Consider the following 23,786-nt stretch of genomic DNA (forward strand, 5'->3'; position numbering starts at 1 on the left):
ATCCACTCTTTTCTGGGAATGTTAAATGCACACATTATTACTTTTATTGTTAACAATAATAATAACTAACTAGAAAAAAACATGAAAATAATAATAAAACTACACAATGTATCATTGGTTTCCTTCCTTATGCAAATAAATATGTTTTCCTTCCCCAATATTCACTGTTCTACAGTTCGTTCTGCTAATTGTGTTTTTTGATTTGTCACTTTCAACCAGAAGAAAATGGAGAGGCTTGACTTCTATGCCGACCCAGCCAGAGGCAGGAAACTGCGAAGGATGATGATGAAAACTTGTATTTCAGTTTTGGATCAATATTAAAAATAAATGGTCATTTGTTGTTGTATATTTACATATAAATTTTAAAAATAACATTTGAATATCAAATGTATAATATGATGTGTTGGAACATATAAAATATAACACTGTTGTGTGTTAGTGTATAAAAAGTGGATTTTAAAGTCCTTTCCAGTGTATGTCCTGGATTGGCAAAGGATGAATATAGCAACCTTAGACATGAATGAAACGAGAAGGTTTGCAATGTGTTATTTTTACTTTAAACTTAGTAATAAAATCAATACTAAACTAGCATTAACAAAAACTTAAAATACTACTTACTGATAATATGGACAATGTGTATTAAATTAGCATGAAATCTTAGTTCGACACTATCTTTTGTCTCATTTGTTTATTATTTTCTCCCTTTTATATTTTGCTCTACAATTTTTGGCATACTGATCCATTGCGCTCCTGGCATATTCCAGCATATGACTTAGAAAGTGGTGTAGCCAGATTATGTTGGTGCTGCATAAAAACCATTGATGAGTTAACTAACCCTTTTTTGTGTGTACAGGTAGAGAAAAGTCAGGCATGGTTGGTCCTATACTGCACAAAAGCAGTGAACCTCCAGTAATGTACAGTATTCACTTCGAGAATGAATAAGAAACAATGCCTCTCTCTTTGCAATTTTTTGCTAACATTTCTACATTATAAGTAAGGTATTTGTGGCTGCAACACTGCAAATTATTTTCCTGCGAAAGAGAAACAGTCAGCTACACTGGTGCAGCTTCTCAGTTGAATCCACGCAGGGCAACAGCAGGCAGAAGCTCAAGGTGGATATACATACAAGGTGTCCCTAAAGTTCATGGACTGCAGTTACTGGGCACATGTCAGTGGTTGCTATTCCTCTTGAAGAACTGTACGTCAAGTTCCGACTGGCCATTTTTTTTTTATTTGCAGGTACAATTGGTTATTTTATTCATTATAATTTAGGTGATATGAATGGATTTAGGCCAGTGATTCATCCACACATCCCGAACACCCTCTGAACAGTTTCTCGTTCTTTTCCCAGACAACCCACAAATTTTTATAAAGACACAATGTCATGTCAGTGTTACCCCTACTCTAAACCTCCCAGATAAACTTTTAAGTGCTCCTCCCCAACTTGTTTGGTGGAGAAATCTATTTGTGGAAACTGATACATATTCTGCAGTGCAGGGGTGCCCATCCCCCCAAGGCCTATGATGCATGCCCCCCCCTCCTTTATTCCGAATTATTTACTCAAATTATTTTGGTCACACAAAATTTGCGGAACAATATAAGACACATATTTAAGCAAAATATATTTTTACTTTAGGCACTATAGGCTCACTTTCATGTTTGCTAACATAAACCGTACAAAGCTGCTCAGGCTCACTGCCATTGTTAGTGTACTGAACCTTATTCTCCAGTTTGTCTGCTCGACTAACCTTGTATTAATGCAAACAGGACATGTTTCCCCCCCTTTTCCAAACAGATTCTAAAGGCATAAGAGGTGGCATTTCATTTCAACCCTATCGCCAATATCACCCACAGGTAGGTAGAAAAACTGTACCTAATAACCAATACTAAAAATCAATAAGCCCGACCCTGTGGCCGAGTGGTTAGCGCATCGCGCTGCGATGCCAAGGGTCCCGGGTTCGAATCCCGGTCGGGCTTGGTTGTTTGTGAATGTCCATTCATCAATTTCATCCTTTCATCACTCATCCCCATCTTCGCATATTAGCCAAGAGGCACAAAACGCGAAGTAAAATAAACTAAATCAATCAAATCAATCAATCAATAAAAATCAATAACAAGTCAATCAAATGAAACTATCCCCCCATTTTTGTGTGAAGATATATAAAATTGGTATAAAATTGTCCCCCCCCCCAAAAAAAACCTGTGGGCACCTCTGCTGCAGTGAGTAATTAAGTGTTGTGTTCACGAGTATGTATGTGTTCATGCCAGAGATTAAGTAAATAATCACAAAATATCTTATTATAGTTTTCTTCTTACCGTCCAGCTGCAAACAGGGTTCCATTTGCTGATCCAAAAGTCGACACACAAACCGACAGAGGCATTAACCACGCCATTGCACCAAGGATCCGATTTCCAAAAGTCTGTAATAAAACAAAACAGTCTATAAATAAAACTTTGCGAAACATTTAGACTAACTGTAACCAGTGAGTGGCGTAGCATGGACATTTCAGGTGGGAACACCAAGTCCGAAGGAAGGGTCGGCCCTTTCTTGCTTAATAATTTACTTATGGTATTAGTCGCCACAGGTATTGTTTATTTGCCTGAAGTCAGCTGGGTTTTCAATAAAACATCATCCATGCATGTTTTAGCTAGAAAATTAGATGCCTCATTATGCCACAAATGTTTTGAACTCTGGTATTTTATACCTTTTTTTATATCTTTCTGCATGATGCAGAAAACCTACCTGAATCACAAGCACCTCTGAATAATAGTAGATGTCATTGTTGTGGATGATCCAACTACTGATTGATTTGGTTTATTTTACTTCGCTTTTCTAGCACTTTTGGTTAATCGCGAATATGAATATGAGTGAAGGTATTGAAGAAGGGACACTCACAAAGAACAGCCATGCTCACGCCGGGATTCGAATCAGGGGCCTCTGTCGTCTTGGCACGCTGTGCAAAACACTAACACGGAGGTGGGTGGATGATCCAACTATCGTACACTCAACTGATGTAACAGTTCCGATTAGTAATTCAGACCACTGTTTATTACATCTTGAGAATGTTGATAAACATTTTAAAATAATTTTGTCCAGAGACCATTCGATGTTAAGAGTTTTCAAATGAATGCTAAACATTTCCACTGACACAATATTAAGCTGTTAGATACTAACGATATAATAATAATAATAATAATAATAATAATAATAATAATAATAATAAAAAGAATAGTTTTGCAGGTTAAGTGGTAGAACAACAGCCACAGGCTGAACTTCTACCACGAGGACTTCACCAACTTATTTGACAAAACCTGTGTTGATCTTTTAGTTTTGAATGCACATCGTTGTTCGTGCTATAAATTATACAATGCAGTGGCCATTAAGAAGTGGTATATTTGAGTTTCGTAAAGTTACGTCAGTCAATATTGCGTATTGTAACATCACATAGCACGAGTGGCATGAGCGCAAAGAACCAGGTAGGAATTCTACCGCTGTCGTCTGCTTCAGAAGGCAGGAAGGGTCACATGAACCAATCATGGTAGACCTCTGCTCCGTACGCTGGCGTACGAGAGTGCATTTACGCGTGTGCTGTAGAGATCCAAGTTTTCCCTCCAGAAAGGCAGCAAGGAATATAGAGTCCTTTACGCCGAACCTGCTCGAAGTCCGGCCAGGAAAGGCATTGAAAAAAAAATGCTAGAACGAGTGTTGTTAGTGAAGCATTGCAAGCAGATCGCGAAAAATAGCTATTATAATGCCATGAAGGTCAAACATATATGAAATTAGTCACGTTTTACTTTATATTCATAGCATTTACGCATTTTTGAAATTTTAAATCTGGGAACGCCGGGCATACGGGCATACTATAACGCAACTGACTGTAACTTGTAAAACAACAAGTGTACAGCATAATAATTCGTTTAAGAAAGAAAAAGAAAACTGGTTGGGTGAAGCACAGTCAACATATTGTGCATCATCACCACGGTTTTCTGGCTTTCAAGATTGGAGACTGCTGCCATTGCTTCCAAGTAGCTCCCCAATTGTCCTCGCAATGCTAGATCAACACCAACATTTTGGATCTTCCACCTGGAGTCGAACACAGTGCCGTGCACACCAAAGATAGAGCACTAATCATTACGCTGTGCAGGAGCTCTTAGTGATTACCCTCCTCTCTGCCCCCCATTTTGTTGAAAAATAAGGTCACCTAAGATATGTGAAAAACTAACTAACTAAAAATCACCAATTAACATAAAATTAAATAAAGATCGCCTCTTCAGATGCCTAAAAATGTCTATAGCATACTCTATGATGTCTAAGAACAATCTCACCTTTGACATCTAAAAAGCATTCACCCATATTGACATCAAATATTGGGTGACTTTTCCGAGACCTGGGTGTCTACCAATTATCAATTAATGTAAGGTGCCACCCTAAATGTATGTAACATGCCAGCCAAATTACATGTTAAGGAATTAATGTATACAGAATATCCCCAGATAGTGCTTAAAGGAAATTTAATGGGAATGTAAGGTATGATAATTAATGTTTCTAGATTGGTAGCATTGGCTGTTTGGCGAATTGAAATGTGCCTTCAGCACCGAGTTCCCATAGAGGCAGTACAATATAAGGAATTGCTGCGTGCAGCTCATCAGTGCAACCTTTGGCTAACTCAAGAAGTTCCAAAAATCGCCAACTACTTACGCTGCAATCAAGTTTCCTTAATGTATATATTACTGCAGTTTAATGCTTTGGATTTTAAGATAAAAAATGCAATGAAGTCAGTGGTTTAATGACATAGTTAATTATAGTGCTATTAACGCATGCACCCTTCATGCATCAAATTTTGCTTATTGAATTTGGACCTGTTATCAACTTCAGAAAGTTATTCAACAATAGCAGAAGCTACTTTTGAAATGGAAAAAAATCATTTACTTTTTTACTTGTGTCAGCAGAAGTTATTGAACTGATAACCAACGTTTCATTTAGTGTACTGATTATAAACTACGGATACATAGTGCATAATTTGTAATTTATCTAAAAATACCATGTTTATCAACATACCACAGCAACAGCCTCAGACTGCTTCATCTCTAGCGGTGACATTACAGCAAGGTAAGAGATGTTGATGAGCACATAGCAGATCGTCACCAGTGGAATTCCTAGCATAATGGACCGTGGCAAATTTCTGAAAGTAAGGCAAGGAAATACCATAACAATTGGTTAAAACTGCAGCTATTAGTGCCACATACACACAAGCAGTGTAAATATATCAACAAAGTTGAGAAGGGGTAGTGTCAAAAGATTTCTTGCCAAACAAAGCTTGTCTGTCCTCTAACTGCTTCAACTGTGACACGAGTGCCTCATCTAATAAGATGAGCATGCTTTCTTTCTATCAGAACTTGTTTTCATTCATATGGAAGATATGAGGGTGCCATATAACAACTTTTCCATAGCTATTGCCTTTGAGATAGGCAACACACAATGCATTGTAGGGAAGTAACGAACTAGGTGTCCCAATTTTATTGCAATGACTGTACGTCCCTGGATCTAAAAATATTATATAACCATCTCAATGTACAATTTCCATTAAAAACTTTTAGACTGAGATATAACACATGGTTAGTCATTTGTTTAGTTTTCTGACTATTTCTAAAGCAATTTTCTCATGTGGAGGGAATTGTAGATGAATGCTTTGGGCTGTTCTGCCACCCTACATCTGAGCCTGCACATATATGTATGTTATTTTGCTGTTGCATTCTTCGTAGTATTTTTTAATAGATGAACATGAATCATGTATCACATTTTTATGAACAGTGACATCTAGAGGACTTGGCTAACTGGCAGAAACCTTTTCAAGTTATTCTCCTCAACTTCATCGATGCACAACACTGTCACCATTTTATCCACGAGAGATTTACCTGCAATGAATTAAAAAATATATAAGTGTTCCAGCACCATTGTCTCCAAGGTGTTGGAATGAGTGCTAAAGTGATTTCATATACTATGCCGCTGTCTTTTACAAAATGAAAGCTACAAAAACATTCGATGATGCAAGCATGTGAACGAATTTCCATATCTTTTACTTGCAATTACATTTTTTCCAAAGAAAAAAAAATCGCATTGTTGGACAATACTTACTTCGAGGGATTCTTGATTTCCTCTGTTACATAGTTCAGGTTGTTCCTGCAATTAAAATTATAATAAAGAGTTACTTTTTGAAGATTTAATTTCCCTTAACATGTTTGTGGTATATAGAACAGTATTACAAGTTTTACACTTACAAGTGAAAATATAAGAAACAAAGGTTGGAAAGTAAACAATCTTGCAAGAAAAAAGTGTAGCCATTTTGTGAACAAGGATGAAGTGTCTGTAAATACAGTAGTTTGAAGTATTGTCTGAATTAATGAAGTTTTATTATTATAATTATTAAGTAATTTATGTGTAATGTACAATTTAGCTGAAGTAATGAACAATGCAGCACTTTTAAATTTCACATAAATTTTTAACTGTTTTAATCTATTTATGTATGTGTGAAATTCCAATGAGAATTTGTGTGAGGCAGGGTCTTGACTCCTCCAAACCTTAGTACCTAGTTATACCTATAATTCAATCCCTTCCCTCTTCTATAGTAGTCAATCAGTAAAAACATATACAAGGCAGGTTGAAATATTCGCAGCCTACGTGAGTTTGAGCAAACCAGTATGCAAACTAGCACCATCAATTAAATGCTCATAATATCTGAACCTACCACGCAAAATCATGTCCAGATAAAATAACTAGAACTTTTCTTTTTCAGGCTCCAAATTGAGGATGTCAGCCTGGATTCCAGACATTAGTAAATTTGAACAGCACGCCTTCATCAAGTACCTCTTCCTCAAGGGCTCTAACTGAAGGAGATCCACAACAACCTGACCATGACATTGGGAGACAAGGCACCATCATATACCACTGGGAAGAAATGGGAAGGTAATTTCAAATGTGGGCAATTTGGGCTGGAGGATGACCAAAGGTCTTCTGAGATTGTGAGGGCAACCCTGCTGGCCAATTACCTCCAATGTGATGCAATCATCAATACTACATATTACATACCTCTGCTGGACACACTGAAGGTGACACTCAAGGAAAAGTGAAGTGGAAAGCTGGCATCTTTCTGCAGGACAATGCACCCGTCCATAAGGCACATCATGGACAAGAGCATTCCCCATATTCCCCAGACTTGGCACCATCGGACTATTCTCTCTTTCCCAAATTAAAAATGGTTCTGAAGGGTATGCATTTTGATGGCACATTATGGTTTGCAGAGCAATCTTCGGACTTCTATTTGCAATGTCTGCAAGCATTGCAGCAGTGATGTGAAAAGTGCATTGCATTAGGAGGAGATTATGTTTAATTAAACCACCAAGCACTGTTGGGCATATCCATGTCTTATATAGGGGAGGCTGCAAATATATCAACCTACCCTTATAAAGCTGAGTCTTACTCCCTCAATTTTCTTTACTGGAAATAACCCAGAGTTCTTAGATAGGAAAATAGCAGTTACAAGCTATTGACTATTGCAAATGGTGCTGATATTGTTTTGTCCAGAAACAAAACTACTTATATTTGTCAGAAGAAGTCTTGTATTTTGCTTAAGATAATTCAGATATATCAATATGTAGTGGTCATATATAGGATATCCGGGCTAGAGGTATACAAAAATACACGCATATATTTTAGCAATTGTAAAATTTATTAACTTTCTTGTCTCGGTTTTGTACAATGTAACTCAGAAGGTTTTCATGTACCCTGGTACAGCTCAATGTGTGTACCACTTGTAGCTCGACAGATATCCAAATGATCCTCAAGCTCGTGTTAGGTGTTGACCAGCATTTGAGGCATTATTAGTGCAACGATACGGTGTGTCACATCACCCGAATCGTGAACTTTCCTCTTGTACACCCAATGGTGAAAGAAACAGTAGGCGAATTGTCCACCACCAATTTCATTCGGTCTGTATAACACAGTGTGATGACAATGAATTGAAATAATGACGTCAATAAGCAGAGAACAATGCCTGCTTCGAACCAACATAGTTTCATTCCTTAAAACAACACAGGATGTAGAATAAAAAAGTCATGAAAATAGTGGTGGACAATTTGCCTTCCATTATCTTTGCTGTTGACTGTACACAACTACTTTAATGAAGACCCATGCAAGAAAAAAAAAGTAATGGCATTAAATCTGGGGATCTCGTTTCTGCGTGACTGAACAACACGATTGATCGTACAAGTGGAGTACTGAAATCTGAGATCAATGGTCTATCGACTGAGCATCACTACAAGACAATATTATCTCGCATTATAAACAGTTAGTTTTGTATACCTCTAGCCCTTACACCCTGTATTATCTTGACCAATGATTGAAAATATGCAGAGTCCAAAGGCATGCCCAAAATGTTTTTAAGCTGCTGGAAAAGTATTTTAAATGCCATTATGAGTAGGAATATAGAGAGACGTAATTATATTTACCATTTTTTTACAAGAATATGGCACATTTGAGGGGATTCCCTCCAGTACTTCCAGAGAACATCCCAAAAAGGTGGTAAGTTAAATGTAATGTCATTCTGAAAGTGTTTTAATTGCAAACTTCGAAGATTACATAAAAAATTAATAAGATTCAAACAAGGGTTCCACACACACACCCTCCTAACAGTTCTTTTCTTTTGTATCCTAATTTTCCTATCTTTTTCTTCCATGTCTGATGCCAGAAACATTTTAGATGGGCAGCAGTGAGGTAGCTACACAAACATGCTCTGTAGTTCGAAAGTTGATAGATTTTCTTTTTATATATGGTAATAGCAATACCATGATATATTCATGGACATCGGCAGGATGTTTTTCAGGGAGGGGCAAGCAAGGTTTTTTCCATGCGGGGGCAAAGGAGGCACATTTTCCTCCAAATTAGTGATTCCCCCTCAAAAAACACTGCTTGTCTGAAATTATCACGTTCCTTCAACACCCTCATAATAATTTACATAAATTACTTTGACTGAAATGAAATTATGTGATATATACACTTTTTAGGTGGACATTCATTTATCGAGGGGCAGGGGCACTGCCCACCCTTCCAGATGTCATATTCATAGTATAGTATAGTGTATATATTATATATATATATATATATATATATATATATATATATATATATATATATATATATATAATGGATAAAAGCAAGGAGGGCCAAAAGGGCTAAGTAAAAATCAAATAAGGTAAAAGGAAACACTCACCGGACAGTAGGAAAATTCAAAATTTTCGCTAATTTATAGCATCATCGGTGTGAGAAGAAACAGAAGACGGAACCGGAAGTTGGGGTCCTGCAGAGTTGCCAGGTCCCCATTGAAGAAGAAGCGGTGCGTAGAACGAAAAAAACACTGTTTCGTCACCAGGCTCGTCGTTAACTGTGAGTGTGTAGGATGAGTTGGGAGGGAGGGCGGGAGGGTGGGTGAGGGTTGGGCATTACTGGGTGGCCTTGTTCAGGCCAGGTGGAGTGGTTGCACTCATGGCCGATATATAGGCCCTCTCCCATATTTTGCGAACAGAGGTGTTGGCTGGTTGGGGTAGGAGGTGGATGATCGCTACCCGGAAGCAGTCGTTGAAACTGATGTTGTGGTGGTTGGTGTGGACGGCGACAGTGAAGTCCAGGTTGTGGGTGGAGGAGCGGTGGTTATTGATGCGGAGGTTGAGGGCCGTTGATGTTTCCCCCAGGTAAAAATCACCACAGATGTTGCAGGTGAGGATGTAGATAAGGTTTGAGGCATGGCAGGTCCCTTTGGGATGGAGGGTAAATTTGCTAGTGGCCGTGTGCACCTGGAGGGTGTGAGAAGTGATGAGGATGGGACAGGTCTTGCACCTGGGTCGGTTGCATTTATGGGCAGGGGGGTGTTGGATGTGTGGTGAAGGAGTGTTGTGGACCAGGATGTTTTGGAGGTTAGGGGGGCGTTTGAAAACCACCCTGGGTTTGTCGGGAAATATGTTTTTGGTTTCGGGATCACTGTGGAGGATTGGGAGAAGAGAGTGCAGTGTGTGCCTGATTTTGTTGAGGTGGGGATGATATTGGGTGATGAGTGCAGGTGGGTTGGTGGCAGCAGGTTTCTTGGTGGTAGTGGTATGTGAGGCAGCTCGTGATATTTGCTTGGTGACCAGGATGGAGGGATATCCACGGTTAACCAGGGCCTGGTGTAGGCGGAGGTTATAATTCTGGCGGGAGGTGGGTGAAGTGGATAGTCAAAATATTTTTCTTACATCTCTCTTTGTCTAGGCTCCAATCTCTCATTTCCATGTTTCTATTAATCTTCCCTCCACCTTCTCTCTCTATGCTCTCACTCACCAACATGAGAAAAATTAGGTTTATATAATTTGAGTTCCAGACAAGATATATGCAATGATTGTTGAAAATTAAGATGAGGAATGGAGTGGGAATTCCTAGCAAGGGGGTGGGTGGTGGGTGGGGTGTGCTTCCATGGATCAACATAGAAACAATGATCATGCAAATTATCCTAGCTGGAGGACCCCCCCCCCCCTTTCCCCACTTTGAACACTAGAAATGGCAATATTCACAAGATAATATTCATTAAGTCCAGAAATGTATATTTTTTGAAGGTGCATACTTTTAAAAATCTACAAATTTTTATGTATTGAATTTGTTTGGGTAAGCAGAAAAACTTTCAAACAGACAGTTGCTCATACCTGCCTATCATTGACATTGTCCCTGATTTCAAAATAACAACTGCTCAACTTTTGATAAATAATCTAATGAATGGGTAGTACGAGCTCAAATGCTATGTTTTGTAATTTAGATACTTTACAACATAATGATGATGATGATGAATAAATGTTTGATGAAAAAGATGAAAAGAACAAACATAATTTTCTATCCAAGATTTTGGACAGGAACATCTGGCTTTGCAGGATATGTTATGTTACATTAATCAATTCAAAATTGCTCATGCTAAGAAACAATTATTGTGACTGCGTTAACATTTAATTTACAGCAAAATTATTAACATACAAGCATCACTGCATCTTCTATAGTTTAAACTAGTACATAATTAGATCCCTGATTGGGTTGCTGTTTAATTTACATCTAAGCTTGGTAAGTAATTTGCATGATTTATTATGCATTTCGTGTATGCCCAAGATACATTTAATGGTTGTCTCTCAGATATTCATATCAAAGTTCTGGATATCCAATGATTATATCCAGGAATATCCAGTGGGCATATCCGTTGGATATCCTTTTCATATTCATATTTCCATAGTGGAGAGCTTCAAATATCTAGGAAGCATAATTGAGAGAAGTGGAAGAATAGATGAGGAGGTAAACAGAAGAGAACAACTGAGTGGTGGACTATATGAATGTGTTCGAAGATTAATATGGAACAGGAATGTACCTATGAAATGCAAGAAGGTAATATATAACACATACTATGTACCAGTAATTATGTATGGAGCAGAGACTTGGACAATGACTGAGAGAGACAAAAGAAAGATGAAGGCAGTGGAGTTGAAATTTTTAAGGAGTGGGAAGACTAGAAGGGATAGAATAAGGAATGAGGAGATCCGACAGACAGTGGGTGTGGTGAAACTTCAGGACAGGCTAGATCAGGCACAGGTGAGATGGTTCGGACACATGAAGAGGATGGATGCAGAAAGACTACCAGTAAGAGCTTACCATGCACAAGGAGTGGGAATAAGGCCAAGGGGGAGACCAAGATGTCTGTGGAAAGAGCAGATAGCAGAGAGTGTTAGGAGAAGAGGACAAGAAAGAATGCCGTGGAAAGAGAGGAGTGGTGGAAGACCAGGAAAAAATTGAGAGGCTTGACTTCTATGCCGAACCCAGCCAGAGGCAGGAAACGGCGAAGGATGACGATGATTTCCATCCAGGAGCCATCCAGGAAGGAAGTTCAATGGATATTCTGTGGTTCGTTTTCAGATATGTTTTGGACATCAGTGATAATGTGGCCCACATGAATAGAATGCTGTTAGGATGTTTTTATTTGATTGTGGATAAGAAAAGGATAGATATTCTGGACTAGAACTAGATCTAATATGGACATTTAATAGACATCATTTGGATATTTTTAGGATAAAAAAGAAACATAGGACTAGATTTAAGCATATCAAGGATCTCATCCATACATAATATGTTTGTAACATGTACCCTCCTCTCTCTCACACACACACACACGTCTACACATCCCATAAATGTTTTATATTTACATGCATATCCATGATAAGCAGAGTATGTACTAATTTTGAGCTTATTCTCTACTACCATGTGTAAGCACCACAGCTCAATATAAATTGGCATGACGAGCATCACTGACACAAAATATCCAAGTCACCTCGGCTAGTGGGCATGTGCGACTCGCTAGATCATACAAAATGGTTACACAATACTATGCCTTGTGTGATGTTTTGCAAGTTAAGATTTAAGACTATCACAGAATCTGAGTACTAACATACAGCTGATGACAAGAAACTCTCAATGAATCTTTCCAAGGATACCAAAACACTGAGGACAAGTTTTGGATAACTTGTGGACATATAGTGGATATCCAGCATTGGATATCTCATGGTTGTCCAATGGATATCCAGCATTGGATATCTCATGGTTGTCCAATGGATATCCAGCATTGGATATCTCATGGTTGTCCAATGGATATCCAGCATTGGATATCTCATGGTTGTCCAATGGATATCCAGCATTGGATATCTCATGGTTGTCCAATGGATTTCCAAGAGTGGACATTTCATGGATGTCCAATGGATATCCAGGAGTGCATATCTCATGGATATCCAATGGATATGCAGTAGATATCTCATGAATGTCCAATGGATATCCAGGAATGGATATCTTTAATATCCATGGATTTGATCTGGACATTGTGGATATTCCTCGAGCTTTGTGCTGTATGGGTCCTGAGTAGAGGAAACCTGTCTTTGTACACATAAAAGTATTATTGTATTTTTGGTTATTTAATGTTGCTATTCAACACGATCATGATGATGATGAGTAAGAATTAAATAGATGGAGGAACAAATATCTATGATCTGCTGATCCTCAAATGCATTGTTGAGCACTCCGTGAAGTTGACCTAATTACCTAACACAATCATCACCATTTTTTTCTTTTTCCAATGAACTAGTAAGGGTATACATATGAAGCCAGAATGAACACTCATATTTAACAACAAAAAAAAAAAAACAAATTTCTGTTGGTAAGCTTATCTTCAGATTCTATGGTGCAGGGCACAGAATTTACATGAAGTCAAAATTTTCACAATTTTATGGTTATTTTTACACCACATAGCGATGATTACCAAATTTAAAAAAAATTAATGAAAATGAAATCCTTATTTTGCAATTTGAAACTTAGACACCTGTGTGTCTCTAGGTGTCCACAGGATTGGCAATTTTGCCCAAAACACTGCCAGATTTAGAACAGCCCCCCCTCCCCTTTTCCCCCTCTCTGGATGGTTTCAAGGTAAATTCCCCGTCTCGATTTCTGTAATACTTTAAAAGGCTCAAATAAGTATAAGCAGTTATGAGTAAATAATCTGCACAGGTTAAATGCAACGAACATTAGATTTACGTTTATGTTGCAATGCTCAACAAGAGAGATAACAAACAGTAAATATTGTGTGCTCCCCCTCATCAGAAATGCTTTTAAGATATCAACACAATGAATCTAAAGCTAAAAAATACCTTTCTAGATTGTTGTTCCTGTCTGTCAAATGTTTATCTTTCAGGAACTATTACACCTAGAAAGATTAAATATGGTAGATACACTTTACGAGAAAAATACAAAAAATAATAAAAACACCACGAACATGCCAATAATTATACTGTAGAAACATGGTGATCACGTAACATATTGGTTTATAGGGCCTCTCCAATGGCAAGCGGTAACGTCATCGCCTTGTAGTCAAAGGGTTCCAGGTTTGTTCGGATCCCACATTAAACTGTAGGTCCAGTCCAAATTTGCCTATCTGTGCATAAAGTGGACTTTAAAAACAAACTCACACTCATAATGGCTTATACTCTCAGTGTAAACAGTTCCATGTTCAATTCTGCAAGATTCTCTTGCATTCATCAAACAGGGTAAGCAGAATTGTGTACGTTTTTGAAAAAGTGTAGGAGCAAGCAGAAATTTCATGGGGAAGGGGTGAAGGTGATGCCCAATTCTTTAGGTCACTGAGTTAGTTGCTGTCGTCCATCTTTCGGTATATTAAATGTTCATTTTGTAAAGACATCTGATGCGAAAGTTCAATATATTATCCATACAAATCCAAAGGAAAATATCTTGAAAACTGAGTTGAAACCCAAAAGAGACATTACTCTTGCTGACATTTATACTCTGGTGAAGTCACATATTTGATATCTCAGTGGTTATGAAGATAAAAAAAAAATCCTTGGATTCCCTCATGATGGATCTGAAGCATTGGATAGAAGGAATCAAGAGCCACTTGTAAATGCAACTTTTTCACCAAAGATATCCCTGTAGAATCCTTTCGAGCTGAGACTAAAAAGTTAATTTCAATTCTCACGCTATGCACAAAGCTTACTTGGACCAGAACTACAGTTTACTTGATATTCAAAACATTGAAATGTAGTCTTCAGTGCGAATAAAACCTATGTATCCTTTATTATAGAAGGCATTGTCTTCAAACCATTATACTGGTATGATCTGGGCTGTGAAGGATGTTAGCAAGGGAGTCTGCAGGGAGAAGCAAACAGACTGTATTTCAGATTTTGCATGCAAAAGTACGGATTGGAAGTTAATGACCTAAAAATTATGAAAAATTACCCCTTAAGATTATTTTTACAGAATTATGTCCATTGGTTTGAATGTTACAAGGGAAAGCACCCAGTATATTAAATTTCACAATGTGCTACAGATGTATTAGTAGATTTTGTTATTCTTTTTTGGGTAAGAAATAAAGCCATCTCTTCTTGAACATAGATTGTGTAGTTCCAGTAACATGGGCTTAGAATACAGAAGGCTGTAGTAGAGGAGAGGAGAACTGAAGTAGCGTACTCTCCAATGTTATCTGGTATACCACTGGTAAACCAACGTTTCCATACACATAAAAATTGCCAGAAAATTTGAAATTGTTGGACTTCTGTTTCTTTTTTTTTACTTGCATGCCTGCATCGGTTTTTTATTTGTATTATATCTAATTAATATATAATAAATAGGGACCTCACATATTTTTTATTTGGCATTACTGGGCGAGATCTTTACGTATCTGATGAAAATCAGCCGAAATAGACAAACTTGCTAAGGCATATTTTGACATATTTTACCAATTTTGCATTACAACATATTTATTCAATTTTATCATAATAAGACATATTCCTGCATAATTTCGCAATTTTATAATTTATTCTTCATACCTTTAGGGCAACGGATAGTTCATATTATCGATGGCAGGATAGAGAAATTTAAAGCAGATGCAGTCTTTTCTTACCAACTAGTACACAACAATAATACCTCCTTTTTATGTAGTGAGCTTCCAATTATGCTTTAGTTTCCACAAAGGTGTAAATATGCCATAATAGTAAATTAAACTAAGGACGTATTTAGGAGGGGTCCAGGGGGTCTGACACCCCCCCCCCCCCAGAAAGATTTATCAAGTACTTAAATTAAATAATGAAAAATTTATTCTTTTAGCCGTTGTTATATAAATTCCTCTGAACTTATTGTAAGACAAGGATTATATTGGGATCATACAGCTTTAAAGAACACGAAGGACTTATTTCGGGGGTCTGGACCCCCGCAGCACCAGATAGACTTATTAAGTACGAAAATTAAATAATGAAAATATACTCGTTTAGCATTTGTTGTATAATTACCTTTGAACTTATTGGAAGACAAGGATTATATTGAGATCATACGGCTTTGAAGGACAGGAAGGACGAAGGACAGGGGTTCCGGACTTCCTGAAAGTCTTACCAAGTACTCCCTCTGTCCCATAATTATAGTCCGGTATGCCAAATTGGTAACTTTTTATTTATGTTCTTTTGGATACTTGATCGGCAAATTTGTACTGATCCTTGAGTAATAACGTTGTATGACTCATTCCAGTGTTTCTTTTTCTGTATACATCAATGTCACAGTTTGAATATCGGACAGGTATTATGGGACAACAAACAAAAGTGTACCGGACAATAATTATGGGACAGAGGGAGTACTAAAATTAAGTAATGAAAATATTAGCATTTGTTGCATAATCTATGATTTTTAATTTCCTCTGAACTTCTTAGAAGGCAAGGATTATGTTGGTATCATATGGCTTTGAATGACATTAGAAAGAAGATTTATGTACACTACTACTCAAAATAATATGCATAAAATTTTAATCAGAAACTTACTTTTCTCCAACTACATGTAACATCATTTTTGTTATTCCATAAATATTCAATTATTCATCCTTTTGACATTAATTTCATTGCCAGGGCACTTGTTTTTATGGAAGTTATTCTGATCTTAACTACAGAAGCTACGTAATGAATATGTGCTTTTATATCTCTATTCTTATACAGTCTTTTTTACCTAATCGTGTGATAATAATATAATTTTAATTTATGTAATTAGTATTAATTTGATTTAATATAATTATTTTAATTTAAACATTATTATTATTATTACTATTCCTGAGAGACTGGTTCGAACCCCCCCGAAATATATTTCTAGATATGTGCCTGAATGAAACTTATGATAATTGCAGTGAACCTCACAATATTTTCAGTATTTTCCCACTACATTCTTCGGTTAAGGGATTCTGACTTCAGTTAATACCCTACCCCTACCCTAGTAGATCTTCCCTGGAATATACTGACATCCTGTACGAGAAATTTGAAAGTACTGTTGTGCATATTTTTGGCTTTGCTGGGAATATTTTTGCATTTTTCTGACATTTTCCCACTTTTATGACATAATTACATACATATTTTACAGTTTTATATGACAAAGTCCCAGGCCCTAATAATAAATATTCCAATAAATAAGCATTGTTGCAGTACCAGGTCAAATTCTCAGAATATACCACTGGAGAAATGTGGCCTTGGTGGCTTCTGCTTATATTTTCCTTTTCATTCAAAGGCGTAACTTGGCGAGGGCAACGAGGGGGCACTTGCCCCCCACCCAAAAAAAAATCAGGTATGTTAAAATTCTCAAATTAAGGATACTTTTGTTAACATCCTAAGACCTGAGGAGCTAAGTAATAAATAATAATATTTATGATTTTGCAAATGTAACAGTTATTTAGCAAATAATCCTGAACACTATTTTCATGGGATGAAATTTTTTTTGACTCTGCCCCCTCCCCCAAAGGCAGCCTCAAGTTCATACCCCCCCCCCCCCCCAAGTTAAGTCCTAAGTTATGCCCATGTTTTCATTATTTCCAAATATTATACTATTATTTGCAACACCTGGCACAAATAAAACTGACAAATATGAAGCACCAGCATTTGCAGTAGTAAACGATGATAATTAATATTTCATACAGCAATGTTAAAATGAAAAAAATACACTCATCATCATCCCTCCTTGTTGCTCAAGCAGGCGATGGAAATTTTCCATCTAAACTCATATTAGGGTCATTCCAGTGTTACATGCGTGACATTTTACATAGAAAATTTAAGGTTCTATACATGAGATTGGAAAAAAAATACTTATAATGAACTGATTTAATAGAATTATGAAGTACTTTGTGGTGTCTCCTAACAAATTTTAAAAACTTGAGATTGATGGCATAAGCTGAATGCATGAAAAGCATTAACAAAAGTGTGTTACATACGTGTGTGATGCTTTAAAAGACTTAATTTGTCTGTGAAGCAGGCCCATAGCCAGGGGGCTTTGCTCCCCTTGGAACTGCCATCAGCCCCATTGACATTAGGTAAAACTATTTTGTGTAACTTGTTTGCAGTGAAGAGTGAAAATGTAGAGAGCTCACAACTTTAAGGATAAACCACAGGATAAAACATGAACAGCAGCTATCACATTCGCTCATCTTGTTTATGCGTTGAAGACCAAGTAGCTGCAAGTATTTAGAAGATTCTCTAGACTTTAGAAAGTTCTTTCATAGGGAAGCTTATTTATCTGTACCTTCACTGCCCCTGTTGCGACCTCCCGTTTAAGACAGAAATCTGTGACTTTGATATCATCCACATTCCTTCCACATCTGCATAAAAGGCCAACAGCTCCCAAGTTTTGGGAACGAAGAAGAGTTTCATTGCTACGGCCAGGGGTGGAATGTATTGTAGGCACTATAATTTAATATTGTGCATTTTTCTTGTATGATATAAATATCTGTATCATCAAAAGTAGTATGGATGATAACAGCAGCAGTCCACTTCAAGAGATGTTTTAAAAGATATAGATATTTATATAATTTTATATAACTTAATGACCCCCCCCCCCCCCGAACACACACACACACATAATTTACCTTCATTTAATCCTGTTAAATTATTGAAAAATGGATTTGATTTCCAAAGCCCCCTGATAACCCATGAGCCCCCCCTGGAGATCAATTCTCGCTACTGGCCTGCTGTGAAGCTTATAGTCTGCAAATGCTACTAACTTTTATTGATGAAATGTCCAAATTATGTGCATTCATAAACATCTAAACCTTAATGCAATTAAAAACAATAATAATTTTCATATTAATTAGGGATGGGACCGATTAATCGGTACTCTATCGGTATCGGCCGATACAGGCATATCGGTGTATCGGTTTATCGGTAAAATTACCGATTATTTTACCGATCCGATATATCGATTATTATCTGATAATTTAGTGCAAAATTCTGCCATTTTGTTGTAATTTTTATGGTTAATATCCATGCCCTACTTTCTAAAAAAGTAAATGTCTAAATATGCAATTTATCTTGCACTGCAGTCACCTTGAAACACACATTTATTATAGAGGTCATTGAACCTTTCAGGTTCTTCAAGGACCATTTCTAATTTTATATCGGATCGGTAGAATATCGGTTATCGGTATCGGTAAATTTTATATCGGTACTTTATCGGTATCGGCCAAAATTTCATATCGACCCATCCCTAATATTAATTCATTTTGTATTAACATGGAGTAGGGCCACTTTTCGTGGAATGCCCCATTATCATTTCTCATAACATCATTTCTCATGTACAAATGAAACATTTTCTTCAGATCAAGTGTTAGAAGTGAAAAAACAATTCATAAATACATTTACATATTACAGCATTTGAATTCTTAATAGTTTTCATTCAACCAGGGCTAGAAGTGGAAATCCTAGAATAAGGGTGTTTGTTCGAGCCTTTGGAATAGGTAGACACATGTACAACACTAAAATGGGGTAGGGCAGGGTGGGCTAAGCCTTTCTCCAAAAAGCAGCCAAAACTAACGTGGTCTCCTCAGTTTAAAAAAAAGTATTTAGAATATGAATATATAATGGTGAAATTATTACCATACACAACTCTATTAACTTTCGAACTTCTGAGAGCCTTTACATAGCCCAATCTGCCATTCAGGCTTTCCCCTAGCCCTCTTTCTACTAGTGGGAACTGCTTTGCGTAAATTACCTAGCTGAGGTGGGGGAGGAGTGATGTCCCCACTTTGAACTCTGCAGTTTCGAAAGGAAATATTTAAATTAAATAAATATCAATCATTACAAAACAACAGCAAAAAACACTACACTTCAATGATTTTAAACTTCTTTTGAAAATTTTATATTGCGCATTGAATACTTTATATTCTTACTTGCACATGTAAAGTAGTGTTATTACTATGACACATTTGTGTGAAATGGAACCATATTCTAACATCAAATGTCACTGTATGACTTTGCACCTCATCACTGAAGGTTTTAGATTTGAGCTCAATTATTGGCTTGGGTGTTTCTTTATGAATACCTACTCATGAATTTTAGTTCATTGCCAATTTATCCCAGTTATCAAATTTTCCAAAATTGGCATAACAGTGGCACAAAATCAGAAAGTAAATTCATTTGAAAAAGAAAGAAAGGGAGCCAAAAGGGTGGATAAATAAGAATTGTCTGGCTACACTGCACTAGGATGCCACCTTTTCTTCTTCAGTGAACAAAGTATAGAAATGTTAATTTTGTGTGGTGTATGTATGAACAGTGGCAGCAATCAGCAGGGAAGCATGGGGGTTAGTTGCCCCCCCACATTTTGTCACCATATTATGGCCATTTAATGCTAACCGTCTACAAAGAGAAAGTAAACTGTCCTTGCTCCCCAGTTTTGGCACCCAATCGCCACTGCTGTACATGTATATATTCATATATGCAGCTTGCTTGAAGTGGAAATTGTTAAGTGGCAGTTGTTTGCCCAAGCTTTTGGGGATTACTGAGGGATGTGTGGATAATCAGCTGAAATTGTTCTACTTAGCGCAACTTCAAGTACTCTATATATATAAAAAAAAGCAGATAACAGTGGTGAAGGAGTCCATGGGATGATGTAAAATTTCAAAAATCATAATTTTGAAGCATAACTGAGGCTGTTTGATGTTTCTACCATATTTTAAAGTAGGTTCATTTTGTAATATTTTTAAAATTCAATGTAACTGGCTATAAAACTCTTTTGCCTGTTGCCTTTCATTCGTTAATGCTAAGCCTATATCATGTTCAGAATAAGTGATATTCTTTCACTTTAAGCATATTTATATGTTCAATGAGATAATTCAAAAAGAAATAAGTATTAGACATAAGTAGTATGTGTCAAATGTGGCTGATATAGTATTAGTCATATTATTTAGAGTGCATATAGTGGTGTACTGCATTGAAACTTCTGATCAGAAAATTACTATGATAAGTTTTTATTTTTATACTTTATTATGGTTACAGTGTATATATGTGTGTGTGTGTGTGTGTGAAAAGTGACAGATATAAAATGTAAGTACTTACAGCATATTTTGTTTAATTCAGTAAAAATAAGCTTCCATATTAAATGTTATATTATTCTGACATTTTTAATTACAATTAAAATCTAAATATTATTTTAAATATTTTAGCACATTTTAATGGTTTCCATGTTTAAGTTTCTATTCATATCAAAGTTTTATGTGTATTGTGTATGTCAACTTCATCCTTTTCTTGAAACACGCTGAATACCAACCAACTCTATGGAATAATATGTGTATCTTTTGCAGGTGGTAGGTAAGGCCAGTGGTGTATATCAGTGGAGTTGTCGAGTTTAATCCCTCTCTCGTAATATCCTCGCCATGAAAATCCTTATTGAGATTCTTATATCTTGTTGACTGTAACAGTTTTTGAAAACATGAAAGGGTTGTGCTGTACTTATATTTTCATTTGAAGTATTCCTATGAATGAATGGCACTGTACTTAATAAGAGTACTGCAGGGAAAGTATTTCGCTCGAGCGCCAAATAGTTTGCACAGAGGATGCTAGATAGAGCATGGAATCGGGAGCTTCTTCGCTCAAGCAAATAACGCTCCAACAGGCAGTAGTATACTTAAAACTGTCATTTGTCTGTGCTAGTAGGCCTATAATATGGATCGTGAGGTGAAGATGCAGTGAAATTGAAACTAAGTAAACATAGTCATCATCTCCATGTTAAAATGTAGTTTAGTCTATCTTACCAATACAGTGATATATGAAAATGAAATAGATGACTGTGGGCTGAAACTGCCAGGATGGATATTGTGTCTATGATTATTGTCATATTAAAATTATATTCCACTGTAAATGCCTGAGTGTGGGAAACTCGAAGGAGCACGAGCGAGTGAAAGTTGTTCCATGCAGTATTCAAGTCTAATACTTATCAGTCTCATTGCATCATGAGTTAGCCTGTCTTGTTCTTGAGTCTCAAATGCATCTGTCAGTCTTGTCTCAGTGTTGAAGAAAAGTCTCAATTTTGTCTGTAAATAATAGTTACTTGTACAAACAAAATGTAAAAGCCTCTTCCCTGTGAACTGTGCTGTAAATTGAACGCACACATTCTCGACCTCTGCCTTGAAGTTACATTATAAGCACCACAGTTCAGCTGCATTTACTGCGCAAGGGTCAGCAAGTGCCCACTTAACGAAAGGCTGAGTGAGTACCAGGGCTGTTTATTAGGGAGGATATCAAGATGAGACTAGATTTGCCAGTTTCATCTCGTCTCATATTTTCTCATCTCTTGGTCTCAAAGGGCAAGTCACCTGTGGCTGTGTCAGAAAGGTACAAAGTGTGGTCTTGATGGAAGTCAAGTCAAGTGTGGTCTCGATGGAAGTGAAGTCACCTAGTACAGTTCGAAAGCACCAAGTATGCAAGCAATCGAGACCACAACCTCGGGCATGGATCGTTGCAGACTTGATCACACGTGATTTCTGAACTCGTTTTTAATTTGTTTGAAATCACGGAGGTAGAAAGCCAGCAAAACTGGTTAAATATACATTATAGGCCAGCAAGTTGTTGCTTGAAGTTCTTCTAATGTGTAGAAATGTATGCTTAAGAACATTTGAGAATGCTATGTGCTTTCTATGGTGAAAAACAAGTGTTTAAAATGAGGGAAAACAACGAGTCTTCAGTTTTATATACTGATCGTATTTGGCGCTGCAGTCGAGGTGCAATTCGAAAGACTTTCACTTCCAGTCCACGACTTCAAGACCGCACTGCAAGACCAGTCTCGGAGGATGCTCACTTCAAGTACGGTGTTGCACCTTTCGGACACGGCATGTCTCACCTGATGTCTCGAATATATAGTACGTACATACAAAATATACAGCGTGTCAGTGTACAAATTTTCACAGTATGCTTACAGCATATTCTGCGATCCTTCCAGGAAAACAAAAATCTAGATCCACCTGTGGTTGTGGTTGTAAAATGCAGATAGAGACAAAATCTTTGGGAAGTAGGCTCTACATCTCTGTGTCTCGTTTCACCGAGTCTCTAGCTTGTTTTGTACAGTGTTTGGGTGTTTTGTATACTAATGTTCCGTGCTTTGTGGTTCAACTTTTATCCAGTAACGGCGCCTATCAACTCTCTCTCTCCCATTTTACAGCATGTTTGGCAACATTCTGTGTATCCGAGGCTCATTTGTTTCATCCTGCCGGGAACTTTCTGTGCCTTGTGATACGAAAATGCCCGATGTCAGTCGAAGATAATTCAACTGATCGCTGATTCGTTGTTTCCCAGCCGCCTGCTGGAAATGCGACCAGTATAACGAAGGTCCCGGTCTCTTCTTTGTACCATACCTATCCTTAAGTCTCACCTCTATAAGAATCGAGGGACTGCAGACAGAATCTCAATCCCACAGAGGGAAAATAAACTTTACCCCCTTAAATAAAGTAAATACGCCACTGGCCAAGGCACCTAACACCAGCACGAGAGTAATACCATCGTTATTTTCGTACTTACCATCCATCGTAGGCCCAAAGGCCGCTGTAGAACGCCGTCGCAATGTTCCCCAAAGACGACGTCGTTCCAGTAAACATGTTCGTAAGATGTTGAGCGTTTCCTAAAAGAGAGAGTGACGTCATATAGTATAATAATTATAAAGAAAATCACAAGTATATATGGAAATATGACATTTGCAGTGTGGTGTCTGAAAAATTTGCAGTGCAGGGAAATTCTACTACTTCACTTGAGGCATACGGCTAAAAATTGTGACCAGGAGGAAATCATCTCCCGTAAATACCACTCTGCATATCCATAGTTACAAACAAAAAACATTAATATGTTTGAATGATATTCAAACAACGAGAGAAAATGGAGAGTGTGCACCAGGTAAC

General features: G+C 37.2%; 1 protein-coding gene across 4 annotated transcripts in view; it reads right to left on the reverse strand.

Moving 5' to 3' along the window:
- Nucleotides 1-23,786, reverse strand: part of sbm (L-type amino acid transporter sobremesa) — a 199,233-nt gene that overhangs the window by 16,015 nt on the left and 159,432 nt on the right. For all 4 annotated transcript variants that reach the window (XM_083110004.1, XM_083110007.1, XM_083110005.1 and 1 more), the window contains exons 6-9: nt 23,413-23,512; nt 6,137-6,181; nt 5,060-5,183; nt 2,317-2,420 (exon numbers count right to left, since the gene is read on the reverse strand). In XM_083110004.1, coding sequence (XP_082966130.1) covers nt 2,317-2,420; nt 5,060-5,183; nt 6,137-6,181; nt 23,413-23,512 — 373 coding nt within the window. The remainder of the gene's footprint in view (nt 1-2,316; nt 2,421-5,059; nt 5,184-6,136; nt 6,182-23,412; nt 23,513-23,786) is intronic.

This window comes from Lepisma saccharinum, chromosome 23 (genome assembly GCF_977018435.1).
Source record: "Lepisma saccharinum chromosome 23, izLepSacc3.1, whole genome shotgun sequence".
In the NCBI taxonomy this organism is placed as follows: domain Eukaryota; kingdom Metazoa; phylum Arthropoda; class Insecta; order Zygentoma; family Lepismatidae; genus Lepisma; species Lepisma saccharinum.